Below are 26,601 nucleotides of genomic sequence, written 5' to 3' on the forward strand. Positions count from 1 at the left end.
GGCTGGTGGCTGATGCAACCTGCAAGCTGGATTTCCTGGGGCAGCGCAGCACATGTGTCAAAGCAGGGTCCCTGCAATGCCCGGGATCTCAGGGGCTGGGGGAGCTACAGCCGGGACGCAAAGGTAAGACCTGTTCAGCGATGCTTGCAGATCCACATTAGAGAAAACAACTGCTGCAGAAGGTATTGACAGGAACGAGGGAGAAACGGGGGTACTGAGGAGACAGAGGGCACACAGGAAGGAGTGAGATAGTGACGACTGAGACAGAAGGGATTGAGAAGAGGGCACTCGGGAAACAGGGCACCTACACTGAAATAGGGAGATGAGAAGGGTTGCCCTATCAAGCTTCCTTCCCTTCTACCTGTGCCCGCACACCCACCATAACCTCACTCTTCTTCGGGGACATTATTACAAGGCTGGGCCGAGAAGGAGGTGTGTGTTGTGCTTGGCACAGTCTCTGTGGGTGTGTGACAAGGAGCCACGTAGTCAGTAGAGAAGCCTCATATCCTCTCACACTTAGAGCTAACTTCTCCAGCGCTGCAAAATGAAAAGATGCAAGATTAAGAGAGCAGGCTGGGGCTCAGCACATATAAAAGAAGGCTGCACTCTACTGTAGTGTTGGAGCTCAGTACTGGAATGGCAGGAATGAGGTGCATTGGCAGAGTCGTGTGTAGTGGTGGATTGGAGAGGGTGCTGGCCCTGGGTCAAGATTTGCGCAGGCAGCGCTACTACTACTACTTATCGTTTCTATAGCGCTACTAGACGTACGCAGCGCTGTACACTTGAACATGAAGAGACAGTCCCTGCTCAACAGCGCTTACAATCTGATTAGGACAGACAAACAAGAGATAAGCGCTCTGGGGGAAGGGATGTCAGTTTTAGGGTAGGCTGGGGTGCTGAGGCAGGACTGAGGTGTATTGGCAGAGCTGTGGGGGCGGAGATCTCAGTAGTAGGTTGGAGGGAGTGCTCAGTCAGGGGAGGAATGAGGTGCATTGGAGAGCTGGGGGGGATGGGATCTCAGTACTAGGTTAGGATGGGAAGCTCAGGGCAGGAAAGAGGTGCATTAGCAGAGTTGTGAGGGGAGGGATTGCTGGGTGCAGGAGCCAGGTGCTTTGGTATAGTAATAAGGTAGATTGTTACTGACATTCCAGAAAGCCTGTATTAGATAAGAAGAAGGTGAAAGAGGTGGGTTCAGTCTGGTGACCAATAAGATGCTTCTCGTTGATTCAGGAGAAGGAACGCACTGGCACAGAGTGGCTCCGTTTAGGTAGCTCATTTCACCCCTGTACATTTCCCTGGGAGATGTTTACCTGGGAGGCTGGCACATGGTCTCTGTGTACACCCAGCACTATGGGCTGGAGATTCATGCCAAGGTCACCTTTGTCACAGCTCCAGTATCCCCAGGAGCAGGGTTGCTAAATCACAGCCCTGAGAGGTTCACTGCCATCTCTTCTCCAGATGCAGGAGTGCAGAGAGTGATTGTACAGTTCAGACTGATCTAAGCATTTTTCTTCTTCCCATGGGTGGACAGAAACACCTCCTGCATGTGAAATCTGAGTGGCTACAGGCCGGAGAGGTCCAGAGGCAGGAGCCAGGGAAGCGCTGTGTTAGAAGATTTCAGAAATGAAGCCTCTCCAAGCTCACGCTGGCCTGGAGCTTGTGCTGGATTAGCCCATCAGGATTTTTTTGGTATCCAGAGCCACAGAGCACAAAATTAACTTTTTCGTAGTAACGTGATAATTGACAGCAGATAGAGACCAGCATGGTCCATTCAGTCTGCCCAGAAAGGCAGCCAGGGTTGTACCTGTGACTCATTGTGTTGTTAGGGTTGTAACTGATGCCCGGTGCGGTCTACCACCCCCCCCCCCCTTTCTCTTTTTATTCTTTAAAGTGTAAAAGTTATTTAAGTTTTGCTGTGAGTGGAAATACCCTACACTTTTATTATTTCATCTTTATTCTATATAGGGATCCTCTGTGTTTATTACACTTCTTTTGAATTCCATCACAGTTTTGATCCCCACCGCTTCCTGCTGAAGAGCATTCCCTAAGTGAGTTTGGTGTAATGTTTTTAGGTAACTGTAAACTTGGAACTGTTTTACTGGAATCCACCTTGGGAGTGATTTTAGTTACAGGCAGAATATCACATTTGTGTAACTAAATACATGAATTAATAATTGGAGGTTTGGGGGGGAAGGGTGAGGGATCAGGGCTAGTGATGCTTCTGAAGTGAGGGGTCTCTCCTGGGAGTGGGGGTACTGCTGAATCTAGAATATGTACTGAGCGAGGGGGGTGAAGGGGGATGAGGACTGAGGGTACTGCTGAAGCTGGGGTCCGAACAGGGTTTTTTTGCTAAGAGTGGGATTGGGGATGGGGGTACTGCTGAATCTGCTATCTGTGCTGAGGGAGGGGGATCAGGGGGTACTGCTGAAGCTAGAGGTCTCTGCTGGGGGTGAAAGGAATCTAGACTGGGGGTACTGCTGAATCTGGTATCTACTGAGGGAAGGGGAAGGAGGGTCAGGACTGGGGGTGCTGCTGAAGCTGGGCTCTGAACAGGGCGGGGGTACTATGGAAGTTTTTGGTGTTTCTCAGACTGGAGTTTGGAAGAGATTAAGAGATCCTCACAGTTACACCAAGGATAGGTCTACCACCATCACCATATGAGGGAGAGCTCCCCACACTTGCCACCAGAAAAGGGATAGCACCCAAACTTCATCTGCTAAATAATAGTCCAGAGAGAGTACTCATCCCTAAATGCAGTGGCAAGCAATGAGGTGCTGCTTGGTGGTAGATGGGAAAGCGATAAAGCAGAAACTTTGTTCAATAAGCTGGGCTTATCCAGGGCCTCAAACTCTACTAGCACTCTCTGATTTCCACCTCTTCCCTCTGGGTAACTGGGTCTCTGTTCTGTGGCTGGGCAGTGTCACTTGCAGGTGACCCTGAGACTTGGCCTCTTCCCTGTGTGTTACTGACTCTGTGTCCTGTGCCTGGGCAGAGCCACTTGCAGCTGGCAGTCTGTGAGTGGGAGTTAACCTCCTCCTCCAGCAGGCCGGGTGTGACTTGTTCTAGGGAACACTCAGTCCCTCCCCAGTAATTTCCATGCTTCTCTATCGTAGGACTGAATTTGGGAATCCAGCTGTGATTCTGGAATTGGGAACAGCTCTGTGACATACCCAATGGAAAAGAGCAGGCCAGAGCTGGAGGAGGTGACAGTAGGGGATTCCAGCCTGGGCCTGCTGCCCGAAGAGGTTGCCCCCCGCCCGTCCTGGGGCAGTAAATTGCAGTACATTCTTGCTCAGGTTGGCTTTTCTGTGGGACTTGGCAATGTCTGGAGGTTTCCTTACCTCTGTCACCAGAACGGAGGAGGTAAGCTACAAGAGCATGCATGCATGTGTTCTGCAGGCTGTCATCTTCCTCATACAAGCACCGTGAGACCATTCACAAGTCTGTCCTGCCTCTTCTCCATTTGTCTATCTCCTCTCATCTCTGTCCCTGTCTTTCACCTCCTGCCTTCTCTGCATTTGTGTTCCTCCCTCTCCCTGCCTCCCTTCCCTGTCTCTCTTTTCTTCTTTTTATCCTCTCTGCAGGCTTCTCTGCCTGCCTCTCTCTCTGGTCGTACAGTCTGCCCTTATAGTGATCCCTCTAAGATCCTGGAGCAAGATAATCATTCTTGCTCAGTGTGGTTCTACCTATTCTCCTTGAATTTCATGGGCAGATATCACATTCTTTCTCCATGTTTAGAGAATTGTGCTTTCCTTATGGTCCACATCAGACCAGTCCAGAACCTGCGAGTTATGTCCATTGTCCACAAGTTCTGGACTGATCTGGTGGGATTAAAAGAAATAAAATTAGCAGGCAATACATACATTTTACTTCCTTAGATTCCACAGCAGCCCAGCCCAAAACCTGTGTTAACAGGTTCTGGACCAGGCAAGGAAAGAAAACTAACAGGCAAGACATAGTTTTCCCGTTTAAACCCAGGTTTACTGCATTGCTTCTCCACTGACCTGATGAAGAGAGAACAGCTACATAAGTACATAAGTATTGCCATACTGGGAAAGACCAAAGGTCCATCAAGCCCAGCATCCTGTTTCTAACAGTTGCCATCCAGGTCACAAATACCTGGCAAGATCCCAATAAAGTACAAAACATTCTATACTGGTTATCCCAGAAATAGTGGATTTTCCCCAAGTCCATTTAATAATGGTCTATGGACTTTTTCTTTAGGAAGCTGTCCAAACCTTTTTAAAACTCCGTTAAGCTAACCGCCTTTACCACATTCTCTGGCAACGAATTACAGAGTTTAATTACACGTTGAGTGAAGAAAAATTTCTTCGATTCGTTTTAAATTTACTACATTGTAGCTTCATCGCATGCCCCCTAGTCCTGGTATTTTTGGAAAGCATAAACAGACACTTCACATCTCTTGAAAGTTTGTCAAAGATACATTAGGTTAATCTGATAAAAAAATCATCAGTTACAGTTTGGTGGTTGTCCCTTATTTCCACATACGGATCAGCAAACCTTGCCATGCCAGTCCAGCAGTGGCTCTCAGTTCCTGGCAGGGCTTGGTGCTTTGCTGCCTGTCCTTCCTGAACCTTTCCTAACCATTCACTTTGGCAATGTTGTGAGACTGCTGTTTAAAACTCTACATAGCACACGTTATTTTAAGCCACACTCCAGACAGCTGCATTGTACCAGTATTGATTGGCCACTGAGAATTGCTCTCCATCAATGGGCTATAAATTTGTCCGTTGCTTCTCAATAGTACTGTGAACTTTACCCAGGGGCAGTGCTGCTAAGAGAAGGAAACATATATGTGCAAGTTTAAAAGAGAAAATGCTTATGTACTTTCATATTGAGAATGAGGCACAGTGAACAGGTTAAAAAGATGTGTGGCTTTTACCCCAGTGCAGTTTTAAAACTGCCACTTAAATATACATACATGAGCAATCTGCTTGCTCTCTCTTTCTCTCTGTGCATGTTTCCTGCATGGTCTGGTGCCCCATACTCTCTCTCACACTCTCTGTGTGTGTGCACGTTTTCTGTCCTGAGCTGATCCTGTCTCCAGGTGTGCATACATCAGTGTAGCCACCTCCCCTCCAACAAATCTCTCTCTTTCTTTCTCTCTCTCTCTCTCTCTCTCTCTGTCTATCTTGAGCTGCTCCTGTTTCCAGGTGTGCATGGCCGCTGAGAGGAGGGGGTAGGGGGCACAAAATTCCCTGGGCCTCCAAGGGGGCCCAGCGCCGCAGTCCCCTCCACCTGCCCCCCTCCGTCCACCACCGGGCCGGGCCCCCCTGAATTCAAATCATAGCGCCTCACCTCGACCTCGCTCTGTGTGAAAGAAACGCAGCAGCGGCAGTCTGCAGATCGCCTCCCTTCGCGCCTTCCCTCCCTGTGTCCTGCCCTCGTCTGACGTAACTTGCGCGAGGGCGGGACACAGGGAGGGAAGGGCCGAAGGGAGGCGATGTGCAGACTGCCGCTGCTGCGCTTCTTTCACATGGAGCGAGGTCGAGGTGAGGTGCTATGATTTTAATTCAGGGGAGCTGGCCCGGTGGTGGACGGAGGGAGGCGGGTGGAGGGGGGGGGGGCGGCAACGGCGACAACCTTGGGGGGGGGGGCGGCGGGTGCAGGGCCTGGCCCAGTCTCTTGGCAGCCCTGCAGGTGTGCACATGTCAGTAGTCTGACCCCCCCCCCCCCCCCCCCCGTCTCTGTGCACATTTCCTGTCCAGGGCGTCAGATCTGGGCACAGCTGTTGCTGGAACTCCAGGGCTATACTCACGGTGTGCTGCTGCTCTGCTTGCAGGGGCCTTCCTCCTCTTATATTTCCTGCTGCTGGTGATCATTGGCATCCCTCTCTTTTTCCTGGAGTTGGCAGCAGGACAGAGCATTCGGCAGGGCAGCATTGGAGTCTGGAAACACATCAGCCCTCGGCTTGCCGGTATCGGCTTTGCCAGCTGTGTGGTGAGTATGCCTTTAGTGGGCATCGACTTGGATGGGCGTCTGATGGAAGCTCTCATTTCTGAGAATCTTTATACTTTTTTCCAGGTCTGTTTCTTTGTGGCCTTATACTACAATGTCATCATTGGATGGAGTCTCTTTTACATCTTCCACTCCTTCCAATATCCCCTGCCATGGGAATCCTGTTCCACTGCAGCCAATCAGACCGAAGAAGGTTTGTGCCAAATTTGGACTGTTACTCTAGTGTTGACCTCTGTAATCAAGACTCACTCCATGGCTCACCTTTGCAGAATGATACTGGGAGGAGTGCGCTCATGTCAAGGCACTGTTTTTCATAAATTGGACCCACATCATAATCTAGCACGAAGATGGAACATGTCCTGGTTAGGAAAGACAGTATCCCATCTCCCAGGACCGCAGCATGATGGCAGGGTACTATACTTCATATTGAGGACACATTCTGTTCCCTGGAACCACAGCATGCACCATCTCCAATGGAAGGCTCTGCTTTCCTGAATGCACTGTCCTTCATAACCAGGACACTCGTCCAGTACCCAATATGACAATAGAATCAGTGTCCGTCATAGTCGAGGCGTATACATCACCTAGTCCTCTCATACCCAGCACAGTAAAAGGAAACTGACCTTGTAGACAAAAGGCAGTCGGTCCTCAACCACTCTTACCTTCTCAAGCCATATTCAGGACATGATCCATCTTCTAGTAGCTGACCTGGTGTTAGGATCATTGTTCTTTGTAGCAAATGCCCACTCCATTTGCCAGCACTGTATATATGAGCCAGTATCCATCCTAATCTTCTGGTGTCCATCCTGCTGTTAGTCTGGGTGTCTGTTCTTTGTAAGCACAGACCTCGTGGGTCAGGTATCCTTCTTTGTGATGCAGGAGACTCGGCAGCCTGATGAATACCTACCTGTTTTCTCTCTGCCCTTTCTGTAGTGTGGGAGTGCGTCAGAAGCTCTCCAGCCACCTACTTCTGGTACCGGAAGGCGCTGAACATCACAGACTGGATTGAGGAGAGTGGCGGGCTGAACGGAGCTCTGGTGGGCTGCCTCTTCCTAGCCTGGGTGGTGGTCTGCTTCAGTATGATCAGAGGAATCAAATCGTCTGGGAAGGTAAGTCTGGGAACCTGTGTGAGGCTTTCTGCTGAGATTAAGCGTCCTCGATCCTTTCTTCCTTATTTAGGGAAATGCTGTGCAAGAACTGGAAGCTTTCATGGCTTCATAACGTCCTAGAAAGCGCTCCTCTTCCAGTGCTGATGGATCCGCTGCACAGGATATGAAGGAACTGGAAAATGGTATTCAGACCTCAGTAAAAGCTGGCTGGTCAGTGAATGTGGGGAACACTCGAATTTAGATAGGACAGTGCAAGAAACTCTTAAAGACAAATGGGAACCATCTGGAGGGTCTTGTGGGAAAGTCTTTGAAGAGCAGGGTGCTTGAGAGTCAGATCTAAGCATGGTGAGGAGGGGATTAAAGGAAGGTTACTGGGGAATCCAGGGAAATCCATGAGACACGAGTTGGCAGGCTCTGGAGGAGATTCCAGGAGGTGGAAATTAAGGAGCAATTCTGTAACTAGGTGCCTCGATGCCGCCCACTGAGTGCTTATTCTTTAAAAGCATCGGGGCTTCTAGATTTCTTCTAGATTAAAATGCTAGTGTAAGTCTGCATCGGCATCTGTACATTTAGACGTGCCCAGGTCTAAGACAGGTGTAAATCTAAGAACCGCATTTAGGCGCATAAGTGGGAGACACGCCCGTGCCCTGACGACGTGTACGTCCCTCGCGTTGATGTGGTAAGGTAGTCAGAGTGCAGACCTCACATGGGCCCTTGCATGCACTGGTATAGATGAGGAGGTTGATTTGTGGAAACCAGTAGTCTGCCTTCCTGAACGTGGCTCTCATTCTGTTTCATAGGTCATGTATTTCAGCTCCATTTTCCCCTACGTGGTTCTCCTCTGCTTCCTTATCCGTGGCCTCTTGCTGGAAGGAGCTGTCGATGGAATTCGTATTATGTTTACACCAAAGGTAAGAGTGTGAATCACCCTGAACTTAACCCCAGCCCTGTGGCAAAGCTTCTCCGTATGCCTTTCCCAACAGGGTGATGGGGCAGCAAAGTTCCTTCATGCCAGCAAAGGAATTCACACACCCAGATTTTGAGTTTGCTAAGTGCAGAAGAATCGTTTGGTTATCTGTCTTTTGAATACAATTATTTAACATTTTTGTAATTATTAAATCCCATACTGGCCTGTGGTTTTCTTCCATTCCACCCTCTACAATGCTTTTACTTCCAATGCCCTCGTCTGAATCGGGTGCTACCCCGCCAGTACAATAACCTTTGCTTTGCTATCAGTCTCCCACCAATCACTCCCATGCTCTGCACTTTAACTTTCAAGTTTATTTACATCTTGATATACCTCCCACGGACAAGCCTTCTGAGTGGTTTACAGGACATTTCTGCAGGATGTTTATAGACCTGTACTAAAACTTTCTTTCTGTATCTGTAGCTGGAAATCTGGAAAGATATCCAAGTGTGGCGTCAAGCAGCCACCCAGGTCTTTTTTGCTTTGGGCCTGGGCTTTGGTAGCATCATTGCTTACTCCAGTTACAACAGCCGCACCAACAACTGCCACTTCGATGCCATCTTGGTGTCCTTCATCAACTTCATGACGTCCATTCTGGCCACATTAGTCGTCTTTGCTGTGCTGGGATTCCGAGCAAACATCATCACCCAACAGTGTATCAATGAGTGAGTGACTCTTCACCCCTCTCCCCACCAACCTGAGTCCTTCTGACGTCTTCAGCTCAGTTGCCAAGCAGCAGGTCTATGTGTGCACTGAACTTCTCAGTTTCTCATCCTCCATCCCTCTTCCCCACCCCCCCAATATTGTGTGTGTCTGAATGGATGATAGGATTCTAGTGTGGACCAATACAGAGATATATGAAATGCTAGAGTGGATGTGTAGATGAATTTGTATATTGAGGTTGGGATGGATGGCTTGAGGAGAAAGGTGTAGAGATGGTTGAATAATAGAGCCAATGAATGGATAGATGGGAGAGATGAATAAATAGTGGAGTCAGGGCCGTGCGTAGGGTCTCTGGCGCCCCCCTGCAGACTATCAGTTGGTGCCCCCCCCCCCCCCTGGTGTGGCACAAGATGCAAAGGAAATAGGAGCTGAAAGATGGAGTGCATCTTTGTGGGATTGCTCAACAAATAGATCACAAATAATTTTTTATGTTTTTTAACCGTGAAAATGATCGCTCACCACTTGCCACACTGACAGGAATTGTCAGCAATATTCTTAGAAACAAATTGCTACACATTGCAAAATAAGATAGCAGATGTAAATTCTCAAAGTGGACATATTCCAAACGCTAAAATTAAAATAAAATGATTTTTTTCTACCTTTGTTGTCTGGTGACTTTCTTTTTCTGATCATGCTGGCCGAGTATCTGATTCTGCTGCTATCTGTCCTCTTAACTCCGTTTCCAGGGCTTCCTTTCCATTTATTTCTTTACTGTCCTCCTTTCTTCTTCATTTCTTGCTCTATATCCATTTCCAGCAATTTCTCCTCTCTCCCTGGGTCCTGCCCTCCCATCCATGTCCATCCTTGTCCCTCTCTGCCCTTCCCTCCTCCATCCATAGCCAGCAATTCTCCTCTCTCCCCTCCTCTCCATTTCCAGCAATTTCTCCTCTCCCTGGGCCCTGCCCTCCCATCCATGTCCATCCTTGTCCCTCTCTGCCCTTCCCTCCTCCATCCATAGCCAGCAATTCTTCTCTCTCCCCTCCCCTCCATTTCCAGCAATTTCTCCTCTCCCTGGGCTCTGCCCTCCCATCCATGTCCATCCTTGTCCCTCTGCCCTTCCCTCCTCCATCCATAGCCAGCAATTCTCCTCTCTCCCCTCCCCTCCATTTCCAGCAATTTGTCCTCTCCCTGGGCCCTGCCTTCCCATCCATGCCTCTCTGCCCTTCCCTTACCTCAGCTTCGCGCCCTGGGGCCTTTAAATCTTTTACCTTCGGTCGCAGCAGCATCAGTGAAAGCGCTGCCGACGTCTCCCTTCCCTTCACGCTCGTTGGTTCCCTCAGTGTCCCGCCTTCTTCTGACGTCAGAAGAAGGCGGGACACTGAGGGAACCAATGAGCGTGAAGGGAAGGGAGACGTCGGCAGCGCTTTCACTGACGCTGCTGCGACCGTCGGAGCCTCGGAGGTAAAAGGTTTAAAGGCCTCGGCAGCGCGGAGCTCAGGTAAGCAGCGAGGGTAAGCACCGCGGCGGCGCCCTCCAGAGGTTGGCGCCCCCCTGCGGTGCTTACCCCGTTTACCGTATTGGCACGGCCCTGAGTGGAGTGGATGAAGGGATAGATTGAGATTGGGAGGGATGGAGGGGAGAAGAGTACAGAGATGAGTGCATGAATGGGTAGATTGAGGTTGGGAGATGGACTGAGGGAAGAAGGGTGTAGAGACGAGTGGATAGTGGTGGATGAATATGTAGATTGAGGGATGAATCGACATAAAATATTTAGGTATGATAACAGACTTTGCATGAAGACTGGGAAAATCTCTTTGAAAGAGGATGAACTTATTTCCTGATGGGCTGTCTGGATTTTTTCCCTTTGTGACAGTATTGTGAAATTCCTGCCCATGTTTGTGCTGCATGGCACTCAGAGAATATGAACGAGTCACATGTTTACCATTTCTAACCTCTGCCCTCTGCTATCAGAACCATGATGGTACTGAAGAGTCTCATTGATGGTGGCAAACTCTCAGCTGATTTCCTCCCAGCAAAGAACCTGAGTACCACCGACTACAGTCTCTGGTACCAGCAGATGGATGTAAATGGCATCTTGCGGAAGCACAAGATTGAAGACTGCAGGGTGGAGAATGAGATGAACAAGGTGGGTTGTTCTCTGGGACCAGGCTCAGCCCTGGCAATGGCTTTCTTGCAGAGCTAGTGCTCAGACCAATGCAACATGTCTGCCACTGGGTCTAGGGACCTTTGGTGAGAGTGTAGCATCTCAGTTCTGCTTCTTCAGGTGTGCCCCCTCTGAAGAAGCCAGGCTGGGAGGGGTAGGAGTACAGCCTCTTTTTCTGTTGTGCGCTAGTGTGAGCTTTAGGCCTCCACCTGCCTGTGTTGCATGAACAGGACTGATTTTTGCTTTGCTTTTCTTCTGCACGGTTGCCATAGGGTGTAGAAGGCACAGGACTGGCATTTATCACCTTCACCGAAGCCATGACGCTCTTTCCGGCCTCGCCTTTCTGGTCGGTGCTGTTCTTCTTCATGCTGCAGAATTTGGGGCTCAGTACAATGTTGGGGAACATGCAAGGCATCATCACCCCATTGCTGGACAACTTCACTGCCCTGCGCAAGAGGAAGGTGCTCTTCACAGGTGAGACCTAAATCCTGCCCCCTCCCCTCCCCACAGTCCATTCTGGGTTTTTCCATCATGCTCTACACTGCAACTGCATTTCTTCCTCCTTTCCAGTGGTTTGCTGCATCTTCGGATTCTTGTTTGGATTAGTTTTCGTGCAGCGTTCCGGCAATTACTTTGTGACTATGTTTGATGACTACTCGGCCACACTTCCACTTATAATTGTGGTGATCTTTGAGAACGTGGCAGTGGCCTGGATATATGGAGCTGACAGGTACTGTGTACTTAAAGGTTGTGTGCTATCTTTGATTAGTTGTGTGGGGGGCGCTGGAGGTTTCTCTCACCTTGTACCATCCTAGTAGGGCTGTGAGGGGGCGTTGGAGGTTTCTCTCTGCTTGTATCACCATAGTAAGTCATTAGTAGAAGTGACCTTTCATTTCAGGGCTGACTGTCTTGTTCCTGCCTCGTCTAAGTTTCTTTCTGATGCTCAGAACAATCTTGAACCTCTGTCAGCTTTTGGCCTGCTTATCCCTTATTTCTTTCTATTTGACCATTGTGCCCTGCCTCTTACTAAGTCTGACGCCTTCAGACAAAGGCTACCAAAATGTCACAAGATCCAAAGCCAAAAATATATGAGATGAAACTGAAAGGGTTAAATGTGTCCCTAGGGAAGAGGATAGACAGCAGGGATACATGATAGAGACTTTCAAATACTGCAACAAGAAATTTTCAAAGATTTTAATCAAGTAAACATCTGTTTACCCAAGTAAAACTCCCATTAAAAATTGCCCCCCTCCCCCAGGAGTATTTACAACAGGGATAATTTTCTTTCTCCGAGGACAAGCAGGCTGCTTGTTCTCACTGATGGGTGACGTCCAATGGCAGCCCAGGATCGGAAAATCTTCCCTAGCAACAAAAGTTTGCTAGCCTCGCAATCCCGTGCGCACCGCGCATGCGTGGCCGTCTTCCCGCCCGAACGCAAGCGTGCTCGTCAGTCTTCTTTTTTCCACGGTTCGGGAACACTGCTTTGCCGCTTCTCTGCCCAGGATTCCTCTTGCGCTATTTGTTTGTTTCTTCGCCCGTTTTTGGCGATTTTCTTTTTTGAGTCTTTGACTCTTTTTTTCTTACTTTTCTTTTGCCTAAAAAAAAACAAAAACAGAAAAACCCTTAGTTTTCTTAGTTTTCCCCCTTAAGTTTACTTTCTTTTTTGTTTCGTGGCCATTTTGGGCCGCCCATGCGGGTCTTTCTCTTTTTTGGTGTCTTTTTTTCAGGCACCATCGCGTTCGACCTCGCCGGCGCGATTTTTCCGCTCATGTCCTCGAATCCTACCAGCGGCTTCAAAAGGTGCACGCAGTGCAGCCGGACCATCTCCCTTACTGACAGACACGCTTCGTGTCTTCGGTGCCTAGGTGAGAGTCATCGACCTGACACCTGTCTTCAGTGTCTTCAGTTGAAGAAGCGGACTCAGGCGGTGCGTTTGGCTCAGTGGAACGTCTTGTTTGGAGCCCGGTCCGGTCCTTCGGCGTCAACGGAGCCAGCGGTACCGAGGTCATCGCAGGATTCGATGTCAGCATCGGAGGGTGCATCGTTCTCCGGAGCGCAGGTAATGGCTGTCCAGAGACCCCATGCTGGTAGCAGTGAGCCATTGAGTGGGTCTCCACCTGCCTCGAGGACTCCTGCTGCGCAGGCCCACCGGGACAGACCTTCTTCGGCCCCGGCCCCGAGGAGCCGTTTGGATTCAACGTCCTCCTCTTCGGCACCGGGTGGTACTGGTACCGAGCTTCGAGCTAAGGCTAAGAAGCATCGGCATCTGTCACCGTCCCATCACGGCGCCGAAAGAGTCGGCACCCGAGAAGCGCCGATGCCGGAGGACCGCTCGCCCTCTATTCAGGAGGTGTTGGTGCGCTCATCTCCGGACAGCCCGGTACCGCCTCTGCGCTCCAGACAGGTTCTTACATCTTCTCCTGTACCGGCGCCTTTGCCTTTTTCAACAGCCACTCTCAACGAGAGCCTCCGAGCCATTCTCCCAGAGATTCTAGGGGAGCTGTTGCGGCCATCTCCAGTACCTTCGGTGCTTGCGCCGTCAATACCATCTTTTTCAATGCCGTCGGTGCCGTTGAGGGAGGCGGCAGCTGGCTCATCGCCCGTGGTGCGGTCTCCGACTCCAGTACCACTTGCGGTACCACTTGCGGTGCCGGGGACAAGTGCCACCCAGGCTGATTCCCCGCCGTTGTCGATGGAGGGAGCTTCATTGCCTCCGGCGCGGGAGTCTTCCTCTCGACGACACCACGATGGGCATCGGTCCTCGGAGTCGAGATGGGCTCGGCTTCGGACTGAAGTTCATGAACTCATGTCCGATTCTGCAGAGGAGGGCTCGTGGGAAGCAGAGGCGGATACCAGGTACTTCTCGGATGAGGAGTCCTGTGGTCTGCCCTCTGACCCTCACCCCAGAGGAAGCTTTCTCCCCCGGAGAGTCTTTCCTTTTCATCTTTTGTCCGGGAAATGTCTACGGCCATTCCCTTCCCGGTGGAGACTGTGGATGAGCCCAGGGCTGAGATGTTCGAGGTCCTGGACTATCCATCTCCTCCTAAGGAATCGTCCACTGTTCCTCTGCATAATGTCCTCAAGCAGACATTGTTGACGAACTGGACGCATCCATTAACTAATCCCCACATTCCCAAGAAGATTGAGTCCCAGTACCAAATCCACGGGGATCTGGAGTTGATGAAGACTCAGTTGCCTCATGACTCTGGAGTTGTGGATTTGGCCCTTAAGAAGGCCAAGAGTTCTAGGGATTACGCCTCGGCGCCCCCGGGGCGTGAATCTAGAACTATGGATTCTTTTGGGAGGAAGGCCTATCATTCTGCAATGCTCGTGTCCAAGATTCAGTCTTACCAGCTCTACACGAGCATCCACTTGCGGAATAATGTGAAGCAGTTGGTGGGTTTGGTTGATCAGCTCCCGCAGGAGCAGGCCAAGCCATTTCAGGAGGTGGTCAGGCAGCTGAAGGCGTGTCGTAAATTCCTGTCCAGGGGTGCTTACGATACTTTTGATGTTGCATCCAGGGCTGCCGCTCAAGGTATAGTGATTCGCAGACTCTCATGGCTGCGTGCCACTGACCTAGACGGTATAGTCCAAAAGCGTGTTACGGATGCTCCTTGCCGGGGGGATAATATTTTTGGTGAGAAAGTCGAACGGTGGTAGATCAGCTCCACCAGTGGAATACCGCATACGACAAGCTGTCCCACCGGGCGCTTTCAGCATCTACCTCTACAGGTAGACGTTTTTTTGGGGGTAGGAGGACTGCTCCCTACGCTTATAATAAGCGCAGGTACAATCCACCTTCCCAGCAGCCTGCTCAGGCTAAGCCCCAGTGCGCTCGTTCACGTCAACAGCGTGCGCCTCCTCAGGCCTCTGCGGCTCCCCAGCAAAAGCAAAGGACGGGTTTTTGACTGGCTCCAGCAGAGCATAGCCGAGATAAAAGTGTCTGTGCCGGACAATCTGCCGGTAGGAGGGAGGTTAAAGTTTTTTCACCAACGGTGGCCTCTTTTAACCTCTGACCGGTGGGTACTTCAAATAGTCCAGCTGGGATACTCCCTCAATTTGATCTCCAAACCTCCAAATTGTCCCCCGGGAGCTCAGTCCTTCAGCTTCCAGCACAAGCAGGTACTTGCAGAGGAACTCTCCACCTTTCTCAGCGCCAATGCGGTCGAGTCAGTGCCACAGGGGCAAGAAGGTCTGTGATTCTATTCCAGGTACTTCCTTGTGGAAAAGAAAACAGGTGGGATGCGTCCCATCCTAGACCTAAGGGCCCTGAACAAATATCTGGTCCGAGAAAAGTTCAGGATGCTTTCCCTGGGCACCCTACTCCCCATGATTCAGGAAAACGATTGGCTATGCTCTCTGGACTTAAAGGACGCCTATACTCACATCCCGATAATACCAGCTCACAGGCAGTATCTGCGATTCCGTCTGGGAACACTGCATTTTCAGTACTGTGTGCTACCCTTTGGTCTCGCCTCTGCGCCCAGAGTGTTCACGAAATGCCTGGCTGTAGTAGCGGCGTCTCTTCGCAGACTGGGAGTGCATGTGTTCCCTTATCTCGACGATTGGCTGGTGAAGAACACCTCAGAGGCAGGAGCTCTACAGTCAATGCAGATGACTATTCAACTCCTGGAGCTGCTAGGGTTTGTGATAAATTATCCAAAGTCCCACCATCTTCCAGTTCAAAGACTAGAATTCATAGGAGCTCTGCTGGACTCCCAGATGGCTCATGCCTACCTTCCCGAGCTGAGGGTAAACAATCTTCTGGCTCTCGTCTCTTGGGTACGGGCATCTCAGCAGATCACAGCTCGGCAGATGTTACTACTACTACTATTTAACATTTCTAAAGCGCTACTAGGGTTACGCAGCGCTGTACAATTTAACATAGAAAGACAGTCCCTGCTCAAAGAGCTTACAATCTAATGGACAAATGTACAGTCAATCAAGTAGGGGCAGTCAAATTGGGGCAGTCTAGATTTCTTGAGAGGTATAAAGGTTAGGTGCCAAAGGCAACATTGAAGAGGTGGGCTTTGAGCAAGGATTTGAAGATGGGTAGGGAGGGGGCTTGGCGTAGGGGCTCAGGAAGTTGATTCCACGCATAGGGTGAGGCAAGGCAGAATGGGCGGAGCCTGGAGTTGGCGGTGGTGGAGAAGGGTACTGAGAGGAGGGATTTGTCCTATGAGCGGAGGTTTTGGGCGGGAACATAAAGGGAGATGAGGGTGGAGAGGTAATGAGGGGCTGCAGACTGAGTGCATTTGTAGGTGAGAAGGAGAAGCTTGAACTGTATGCGGTATCTGATCGGAAGCCAGTGAAGCGACCTGAGGAGAGGGGTGATATGAGTATATCGGTTCAGGCGGAATATAAGACATGCAGCAGAGTTCTGAATGGATTGAAGGGGGGATAGATGGCTAAGTGGGAGGCCAGTGAGGAGAAGGTTGCAGTAGTCAAGGCGAGAGGTAATGAGAGCGTGGATGAGAGTTCGGGTGGTGTGCTCAGAGAGGAAAGGGCGAATTTTGCTGATGTTAAAGAGGAAGAAGCGACAGGTCTTGGCTGTCTGCTGGATATGCGCAGAGAATGAGAGGGAGTCGAAGATGACTCTGAGGTTGTGGGCAGATGAGACGGAGAGGATGAGGGTGTTGTCAACTGAGATCGAGAGCGGAGGAAGAGGAGAGGTGGGCTTTGGTGGAAAGACGATAAGCTCGGTCTTGGACATGTTCAGTTTCAGGTGGCGGTTGGACATCCAGGCAGCAATGTCGGATAAGCAGGCCGATACCTTGGTCTGGGTCTCCACGGTGATGTCTGGTGTGGAGAGATACAGCTGGGTGTCATCAACATAAAGATGATACTGGAAACCATGAGATGAGATCAGTGAGCCCAGGGAAGAGGTGTAGATTGAAAAAAGAAGGGGTCCAAGGACAGATCCCTGGGGAACTCCAACAGAGAGCGGGATGGGGGTGGAGGAAGAACCATGAGAGTGTACTCTGAAGGTGCGGTGAGAGAGATAGGAGGAGACCCAGGAGAGGACAGAGCCCTGGAACCCAAATGAGGACAGTGTGGCGAGAAGCAAATCATGATTGACAGTGTCAAACGCGGCGGATAGATCAAGGAGGATAAGGATGGAGTAGTGGCCTCTAGATTTGGCAAGGAACAGGTCATTACAGACTTTAGAGAGCGCTGTTTCTGTCGAGTGTAGAGGGCGAAAACCGGATTGAAGTGGATCGAGGATGGCCTGAGAGGAGAGGAAATCAAGGCAGCGGCTGTGAACGGCGCGCTTAAGTATTTTGGAGAGGAAGGGTAGGAGGGAGTTGGGGCGGTAGTTGGAGGGACAGGTAGGGTCAAGTGATGGTTGTTGCGATTGCTCGGCCACATGGCCTCCACAGTTCATGTGACTCCCATGGCCCGTCTTCACATGAGATCAGCTCAATGGACCCTAGCTTCCCAGTGGTTTCAGGCCACGGGGGATCTAGAGGATGTCATCCTACTGTCCACAAAATTTCTCAGATCCCTGCATTGGTGGACAATTCGATCCAATTTGACCCTGGGACGTCCCTTCCAAATTCCTCAGCCACAAAAAGTGCTGACGACGGATGCATCTCTCCTGGGTTGGGGAGCTCATGTCGATGGGCTTCACACCCAAAGGAGTTGGTCCCTCCAGGAAACAGGTTTTCAGATCAATCTCCTGGAGTTACGAGCGGTCTGGAATGCTCTAAAGGCTTTCAAGAATCGGTTGTGCAATCAAATTATTCAAATTCAGACAGACAATCAGGTTGCCATGTATTATATCAACAAGCAGGGGGGCACCGGTTCTCGCCCCCTGTGTCAGGAGGCCGTCAGAATGTGGCTTTGGGCTCGCTGGAACGGCATGTTTCTTCAAGCCACGTATCTGGCAGGCGTAAACAACAGTCTGGCCGACAGGTTGAGCAGGATCATGCAACCTCACGAGTGGTCTCTCAACTCGAGAGTAGTGCGCGAGATCTTTCAAGCGTGGGGCACCCCCAGGGGTGTGCTGGTAAATTTTTAACAACGGGCTCTCTCTCTGGGCATAGACAGCCCTGCAATTTGGGGGGGGGGCATGGGTGGACTGGGGGGATAACGCATGCCCGTCTCTCTCCACCTCAGATAGGCATGCTATGGACTGCCACCACACCCCACTGCTTGTTTCTGGCTCTGAGCAGCACTTCTTGCACATGCAGGAGAAGTCCCAGCCTGCTGCTCAGAGCTGGAAATCAGGAGCTGGGAGCAGCAGCAGTCTATTCACTTGGCTGGCGAAGCTCAGCATCCCCACCAGCAAAGTAAAAGAGAATTGAGGTGGGGGCCCGAGCCCACATTTTGGGAGCCAGTGGTTAAAGTAGTCATGGAGGGCCTACTTTAACAACCGGCTCCCAAAATTCTTCAAAATTTAACAAACGGCTCTCGCGAGCCCGTGAGAGCCTGCTCCAGCACACCACTGCCCTTGATAGATCTTTTTGCCACTCAAATCAATCACAAGGTCCCTCAGTTCTGTTCCAGGCTTCAGGCCCACGGCAGACTAGCGTCAGATGCCTTTCTCCTTCATTGGGGGGAGGGCCTCCTGTACGCGTATTCTCCTATACCTTTGGTGGGGAAGACTTTGCTGAAACTCAAGCAAGACCGCAGAACCATGATTCTGATTGCTCTTTTCTGGCCCTGTCAGATCTGGTTCCCTCTTCTTCTGGAGTTGTCCTCCGAAGAACCGTGGAGATTTGAGTGTTTTCCAACCCTCATCACTCAGAACGAGGGGGCGCTTCTGCATCCCAACCTCCAGTCCCTGACCCTCACGGCTTGGATGTTGAGAGCGTAGACTTTGCCTCCTTGGGTCTCTCGGAGGGTGTCTCCCGAGTCTTGCTTGCTTCCAGGAAAGATTCCACTAAAAAGAGTTACTTCTTTCTGTGGAGGAGGTTTACCGTCGGGTGTGACAGCAAGGCCCTGGATCCTCGCTCTTGTCCTACACAGACCCTGCTTGAATACCTTCTACACTTATCCGAGTCTGGTCTTAAGACCAACTCCGTAAGGGTTCATCTTAGTGCTATCAGTGCTTATCATTACCGTGTAGAGGGTAAGCCGATTTCTGGACAGCCTTTAGTTGTTCGCTTTATGAGAGGTTTGCTTTTGTCAAAGCCCCCTATCAAACCTCCTACTGTGTCATGGGATCTCAACGTCGTTCTCACCCAGCTGATGAAACCTCCTTTCGAGCCTCTGCATTCCTGCCATCTGAAGTACTTGACCTGGAAGGTCATTTTCTTGGTGGCAGTTACTTCAGCTCGCAGAGTCAGTGAGCTTCAAGCCTTAGTAGCTCATGCTCCTTATACCAAATTTCATCATAACAGAGCAGTCCTTCGCACTCACCCTAAGTTCTTGCCAAAGGTGGTGTCAGAGTTCCTTCTGAACCAGTCAATTGTCTTGCCAACATTCTTTCCCCGTCCTCATACCCGCCCTGCTAAGCGTCAACTGCACACATTGGACTGCAAAAGAGCATTGGCCTTCTATCTGGAGCGGACGAGCCCCCACAGACAGTCCGCCTAATTATTTGTTTCTTTTGATCCCAACAAGAGGGGTGTGGCTGTAGGGAAATGCACCATATCTAATTGGCTAGCAGATTGCATTTCCTTCACTTACGCCCAGGCTGAGCTGACTCTTGAGGGTCATGTCACGGCTCATAATGTTAGAGCCATGGCTGCGTCGGTGGCCCACTTGAAGTCAGCCACTATTGAAGAGATTTGCAAGGCTGCAACGTGGTCATCTGTCCACATATTCACATCTCATTACTGCCTTCAGCAGGATACCCAACGTGACAGTCGGTTTGGGCAGTCGGTGTTACAGAACCTGTTTGGAGTTTGGAATCCAACTCCTCCCCACTAGGCCCATTTTTTGTTCTGTTCCAGGCTGTACTCTCTGTTAGTTGTTAACATGTTAGGTCAATCTCAGTTATGTCCTTGCCGTTGCGAGGCCCAATTGACCATGTTTGTTGTTTTGAGTGAGCCTGGGGGCTAGGGATACCCCATCAGTGAGAACAAGCAGCCTGCTTGTCCTTGGAGAAAGCGAAAGCTACATACCTGTAGAGGGTATTCTCTGAGGACAGCAGGCTGATTGTTCTCACAATCCCGCCCCCCTCCCTTGTCTTAGCTCTGTATGGGACTGACGAGCACGCTCGCGTTCAGGCGGGAAGACGGCCGTGCATGCGCGGTGCGCACGGGAGCGCGAGGCTAGCAAACTTTTGTTGCTAGGGAAGATTTTCCGATCCAGGACTGCCGTTGGACGTCACCAATCAGTGAGAACAATCAGCCTGCTGTCCTCGGAGAATACCCTCTACGGTATGTAGCTTTCGCTTTCTGTAGAAAAGGGGGCAGGGTTAGTTCAGAGCATGCAAATACATCCGCTGAGATTCAGAGCTGTTCCAGCTGTCGACCTCCCCTTGCAGGTTCAGAGGTCGCACCTCCCCTTGCAGTCACACAGAGGAGAGTCCGGTGGACCCTCAGAGCCAGGCCACCGAAGCAGCTGGAAGTGAGTGGGGATCATTGGGACAGTGTATATTCAGGACTGTAAGACTCCTGTGTAGTGTACATATTACTCCCTGAAGACTTAATTAGAGGAGAGAACATTCCAGAAGGGGGTGACAATATGAGGAGCTGTAATAGAGAAGCAGAACTAAGCAGGAAGTAAATGAGGCAGAGAGCGCTATGCCATTTGCTGGGTTGGTCTCGCTGTGCCTCTGGATAGGAAGAACTGGACAGACTGGGAATCCCAACGACAGGATGACGTTTAATGTCAGCAAGTGCAAAGTGATGCATGTGGGAAAGAGGAACCCAAACTATAGCTTCATGATGCAAGGTTCCACATTATGAGGAAAGGGATCCAGGTGTCATCATTGATGATTCGTTGAAACCCTCTGCTCAGTGTGTGGTGGAGGTTAAGAAAGCAAACAGAATGTTAGGTCTTACGGTGCAACTGCACTTTGAATACTGTGGGCAATTCTGTCACCGCATCTCAAAAAAGATATAGTGGAATTAGAAAAGGTACAGAGAAGGGCGATGAAAATGATAAAGGGGATGGGATGACTTCCCTATGAGGAAAGGCTAAAGCGGCTCTTCAGCTTGAAGAAAAGACGGCTGAGGGGAGATACGATAGAGGTCTATAAAATAATGAGTGGAATGGAATGGGTAGACGTAAATCGCTTGTTTACTCTTTCCAAAAAATACTAGGACTAGGGGGCACGTGATGAAGCTACTAAGTTTAATGGTTTTTATTCGGGATCAAAGTAACAATACGAAAAACTACAGTATAATTTATAAGAACAATTAATCAATAACAGAGTAGCAAACAAGGCATCATGAAAAACACATGAGAGAAGAAGAGCTTATGATCTCAATGTTAAAAACACCCTGCTACTACCCATCCCTGTTCTATAACCTCCATAATACAACCGTATGGCCCGTTGTCTGGACTGTTGTGACCCCAGGCCATCTTAAGTAGTAAATTTAAAACAAATTGGAGAAAATATTTCTTCACTCAGTGTGTAATTAAACTCTGGAATTCGTTGCCAGAAAATGTGGTAAAAGCAGTTAGCTTAGCAGGGTTTAAAAAAGGTTAGGCTAATTTCCTAAAAGAAAATCCATAAGCCATTATTAAGATGGACTTGGGAAAATCCACTGCTTATTTCTAGGATAAGCAGCATAAAATCTGTTTTACTATTTTGGGATCTTGCCAGGTACTTGTGACCTGCATTGGCCACTGTTGGAAACAGGATTCTGGGCTTGATGGACCTTCAGACTGTCCTAGTGTGGCAATACTTATGTTCTTATACACAGGCTGCACCACTCGCTCTCTTTTTTACTGTGATCTACTGTGTCAGGTGACACCTGTGCTTTTTTCTTTCTCTGCTCTGAAGGTTCATGGACGACATAGAGGAGATGCTGGGCTGGCGTCCCTGGCTGATTTACAAGTACCTGTGGAAATACATCAGCCTGTTGGCTATGCTGACACTTCTGCTGGCCAGTCTTATCCGCATGTGCATTGCACATCCCACTTACCGGGCCTGGAACATGGAAGAGGTACAACCACTCTCGGTGTCTCCTCACCGCCCAACACTGTGTCCTGTATGGGAAGGAGGAGCCTCCCAAGTGCCCTGTGCAGGAGCGAGGCTCAACCCACAGATGCTAAGTTACCCAGTTCCAGGCTGCAGATTTTGAGACAGACGTGGATTTCCGACCACCCCCTCCCGGTGCATTATAGGACTTGATGCATTGATTTCTATGGGCAAGATCAGGCACAACATATCCCACACTGCTTTGGTATCGAAGTTCAAAACCTGGACTGTCCCAAAATCTCTGACCTGGAACTGGGTAACGGCATCTCTGTCAACTACTCTCACCATCTCATCACTGCCTGACTGTAGCTGTGCCCTGTACAGAAAATAAGAGAAAGGGTAGGCAGGTTGCCCTAAGAACTGGCATAGGTGTAGTGTGATGAGCAGATGAAGATGCTTCAGTGGTATTCTGGAAAATTGACTTTTCTGGAGAGATAGTGGTGCCCTTAAGAGGAGGGATAGATGGAAGAGGAGAAGAGTGTAGAAATGGCCGCATGGGTGTCTCCCTGACTTCTCTGTTTTCTGTTCTCTAGGCTGTGGAGATGTATCTGGAATACCCACCCTGGGCGCTGGCTCTGCTTATCGGCCTCATCATTGTGGCCTCTTTGCCCATCCCAGTCCTCTTCTTCAAGCAGGTCCTGAAGGAACGTTGGCAGGGGAAGAGTATGGACACATTCTCCCAATGCAGCTATCATCGGGGGGACACCGCTGACCACATATGCATGCAGGAGTCTCCAGCAGACCCTCAGGGCCAGGCCAATGGCTCTGCGTCTGCAGATACCGAGGAGCTGGCGGAGAAAGGAAAGCTGCTGGCAGAAGACAGTGGGGAAGAAGTGGAAGAGGACAAGGGCAGTTTGTGTGGCTGAGTCTGATCAAGGGAAGCACTTGTAGCAGGTATCCCAGTGGGGGCAAGCACCGCTTGAGACTCTGATCCATTCCAAGCTGGCTTTGGGTGCACTTTGTAGAAAAGAAAATTCTGCTCCAGGATGGTGGACGTACAGCTGGCTTGCATTGGAAGGCATTTAAAAATGCACAGGTCTGGTCTGTCTCTGCATCTGTGGGGTTATTCTCATCCCTCATTTGAGCACTGATTTCTAAAGTGCAGTAAATGAACTCTGGCTACGGTGCAGAAACTATAGCACTTTCTGCTGACTGTGCACTACAACAGACTGTGAAAAAATGTCAAAGTCCAAAGCTGTGATAAGCCTGCCCTCTTTACCCCTGCCATACCCAGCAGGTGCATGTGCTCAGCCTATACAGAGCTGAGCCATGAAGTGCCGCTCGGGTACAGAGTGTGTCCAGTGGCGGAAGAGTGACTGCTCGGGCACAGAGAGTGTCCAGTGATGGAGGAGTGACCACTCAGGCACAGTCTCCTATACTTGGGCTCAGAGAATGTCCAGCAGGGCAGCAGTGACTGCTCGGGCACAGTCTCCTATACTTGGGCATAGAGAGTGTCCAGTAGGGGAGCAGTGACCAGTTGGGCATCAAGCTTGTCGAGAGGGTGAGGACTTCACAAGATGTACACCAAGCTACCATTAGAACCAGGTCAAAAGGGACAAAACTTGAAAAATACAGAACTAAAAGCAAGCTGGACACTTGAGCAAAAGAGGAACACATACATTAATACATTACATGATACATTAATGATGGAAGGAGCTTGATCAAATTCTTTCCAGAAAGAACTGAAAGCAATTAAACTGATGTTAATATGTCAAGAAGGCTCAAGGGAAACGTTTCATGAGAACCATCAGTGGAGAACCCATAACCAGTCTCAGAAGCCCAGCCAATCAGAGACAGGGAATAAACATACAGCCAGTGAGAAATCAACTAAATATCCAATCAAAAGCAGAAAATGCGATCCACTAGAAACTTTTTTAGAGTCGTTTCACAGCCAAACCCAGAAGGATGGGACCAATGAGAAATCAGATACATTAGCCAATCAGAAGCACTAAATACAATCCATGAAAATCATATGCTGACCTCTATACCCAAGGAGGTTTTATGACAGGAGACGGCATGAGCCTATCTGGCCCATTCTGGGGGCTGAAGCCAGTGGGCCGAACTTGCTGTTATATTGTGTGACCCCCAAACATTTGAAGACACTATTGAAAACAATAGCAAATGTGAGGTTTGTGACTATGTGTTGTTGTCTATTTTTTCTAAACAGCTTTTGAAAGCTTCCCAAATGTAAACTGAAGTTTTTTCTTTTAACCTAAGTTGGGGGGTGGGGGTGAGCCATGGTCCCGCCACAGGTGTGGGTGTTCCGGAGTGGCAGACTTGTTTTTGGAGCTGCTGGAGTCTCTACCAAGACTTAGGTAGAGCCAGGGCCTTTCTTAAAACTGCCCCCTACAAAAATCAAGTCTCCTGCGGCTTCACAAACAAGTCTGCCCTACAGACCACCTCCCCCCACCCTCCCCAAGGTAAAACAAATACCTTGGGTTACATATGGGAAGCTTTCAAATAAATAAATAAACCCACACATAGGCTGTTGTTTTCAATAGCATCTGCCAGTGTTTGGGGCCACACAGTATCCTGGCTGCGTGGGGGAGAGTACTTCAACTTTTTGATGTCATGCTGTCTTCTGTCATATAGCCTCCTTGTCTATACCTCATATCCTAAACACAATAACAGAGAACGAATGAGAAATTAGATAAATGGGCCAATCAGAAGTGCTAAATACAATTCACTGAAACTGTTGTGACAGATCAGGTCTCGCATCCGGAACACAATAGCACATAACCAATGAGAAATTGGAAAATAGGATAAATTAGCCAATCAGTAGCACTAAATACAATGCACTGCTGTTTTATGCTCTCGTATCCTAAACACAATAACAGAAAACCAATGAGAAATTATCCAATCAGAAGCACTAAATAGAATACATTGACAACCTCTGCCCACGATCTGTATATTTTATAATCTTAACACAATAGCACAGAACCAGTGAGAAATCTGATAAACTAAGCTTTCAGAAGCACTAAGTACAATCCACTGGTGACTTTATGCATCTGAATCCTACACATAATAACAGAGAATTAATGAGAAATCAGATAAATTAGCCAATCAGAAGCATGAAATACAATCCACTTCTGACTTCTGCATCTTATATCCTAAAGACAATAATAGATAACCACTGAGAAATTAGATAAATGGGCCAATCAGAAGTGCTAAATACAATCCACTGAAAACCCTGTGTTAGATCTGCGCTTCACATATCCAGACCACAATAGCACAGAACCAATGAGAAATCAGATAAACTAGCCAATCAGAAGCTCTAAATACAATCCACTGTGGCCTTATGTATCTCATATCCTAAACACAATAACAGAGAACCAATGAGAAATCAGATAAACTAGCCAGTCAGAAGCATGAAATACAATCCACTGTTGACCTCTCCATCCTAGAAACAATAATAACCAATGAGAAATTAGATAAATGGGCCAATCAGAAGTGCTAAATACGATCCACTGAAACTCTTGTAAGATCAGGTCTCACATCCAGAATACAATAGCACAGAACCAATGAGAAATCAGATAAACTAACCAATCAGAAGCATGAAATACAATCCACTGCTGACCTCTCAGTCTAATACCCTACATACAATAATATATAACCAGTGAGAAATAAGATAAATTGGCCAATCAGAAGTGCTAAATACAATCCACTGAAAATTTTGTTATACATCGGGTCTCACATCCAGAACACAATAGCACAGAACCAATGAGAAATCAGATAAAGTAGCCAATCAGAAACTCTAAATACAATCCATTGCAGCTTTATGTATCTCATATCCCGGTCACAATAGCATAGAACTAATGAGAAATTGGATAAACTAACCAATCAGAAGCATGAAATACAATCCACTGCTGACCTCACCATCTAGTATTATAAATACAGTAATAGATAACCAATGAGAAATTAGATAAATGGGCCAATCAGAAGTGCTAAATACAATCCACTGAAAACCCTGTGTTAGATCTGCGCTTCACATATCCAGAACACAATAGCACAGATATAAATAGAAACAAAAGAAAGGAAAACAGGCAATACATTTTTAATTGGGCTAACTTAATAAATTTACTCTTGATGCCAGATGCATATATCTCTGGTACAGGGTTTTTCAGTGGATTGTATTTCATGCTTCTGATTGGCTAGTTTTCCTTTCTTTTGTTTCTATTTATATCTATTAAAGTGGATAACAGAGCATCTATACTCTGATCCATAGTAAATGATGGCAGCTAGAGACCAGCATGGCCTGGCCAGGAAGGCGGCAGAGTTGCTCTTCCTTTCTTTTAGTCAATCCCCTCTATGCGCTTTTATGTTCTTTAAAGTGTGAAAGTAATTTTAGGTTTTACTGTGAGTAGAAACGCTCCACTCCGTTCTTTTATTTCATCTTCATGCTATATATTGAACCGCTGTGTAACTGAAAGATATATCTTCCCTGTCCCTCTCTCTTCTAGGGTATACATATTCAAGTCTTCAATTCTCTTCTCATACATTTTGGTCACTTCCCTTTGCATGGCTTCAGACCTTTCCATGTCCTTGGCAAGATATGGCCTCCAAATACAGAACATAGAAAAATGTATGCAGATAAGACCTTATGGTCTATCCAGTCTGC

The 26,601-nt window shown here is 48.8% G+C and overlaps 1 protein-coding gene and 1 long non-coding RNA gene across 5 annotated transcripts; one reads left to right on the top strand and one right to left on the bottom strand.

Moving 5' to 3' along the window:
• Positions 1–26,601, top strand: LOC115466619 (sodium-dependent neutral amino acid transporter B(0)AT2-like). 4 transcript variants are annotated; one of them, XM_030197981.1, is made up of 13 exons: positions 1–123; positions 1,966–2,048; positions 3,114–3,363; positions 5,804–5,961; positions 6,046–6,172; positions 6,913–7,088; positions 7,889–7,999; positions 8,479–8,720; positions 10,690–10,864; positions 11,155–11,356; positions 11,453–11,612; positions 21,786–21,948; positions 22,517–26,601. In XM_030197981.1, the coding sequence occupies exons 3-13, from the start codon at positions 3,174–3,176 to the stop codon at positions 22,847–22,849; spliced, it is 2,037 nt and encodes a 678-aa protein (XP_030053841.1). In that variant the 5' UTR covers positions 1–123; positions 1,966–2,048; positions 3,114–3,173; the 3' UTR covers positions 22,850–26,601. The 4 variants fall into 4 exon arrangements, with proteins under 4 accessions (XP_030053841.1, XP_030053842.1, XP_030053840.1 ...); XM_030197982.1 differs by having other exon boundaries at positions 2,009–2,048; XM_030197980.1 differs by lacking the exon at positions 1,966–2,048.
• LOC115466620 lies at positions 15,345–20,940 on the bottom strand. The gene is made up of 3 exons (XR_003941565.1): positions 20,839–20,940; positions 19,156–19,160; positions 15,345–15,357 (listed from the first exon to the last, which is right to left on the bottom strand). It is a non-coding gene; the product is annotated as an uncharacterized LOC115466620 (long non-coding RNA).

This window comes from Microcaecilia unicolor, chromosome 3 (genome assembly GCF_901765095.1).
Source record: "Microcaecilia unicolor chromosome 3, aMicUni1.1, whole genome shotgun sequence".
Lineage (NCBI taxonomy): Eukaryota > Metazoa > Chordata > Amphibia > Gymnophiona > Siphonopidae > Microcaecilia > Microcaecilia unicolor.

What these genes read in the sequence shown, in the direction of transcription:
- LOC115466619 (XM_030197981.1), top strand. Translation starts at nt 3,174, where the DNA reads ATGGAAAAGAGCAGGCCAGAGCTGGAGGAGGTGACAGTAGGGGATTCC. An exon ending in TGGATATATGGAGCTGACAG is followed by an intron (nt 11,613 to 21,785) that starts GTACTGTGTACT and finishes TCTGCTCTGAAG; the next exon opens with GTTCATGGACGACATAGAGG. An exon ending in GGGCCTGGAACATGGAAGAG is followed by an intron (nt 21,949 to 22,516) that starts GTACAACCACTC and finishes TCTGTTCTCTAG; the next exon opens with GCTGTGGAGATGTATCTGGA.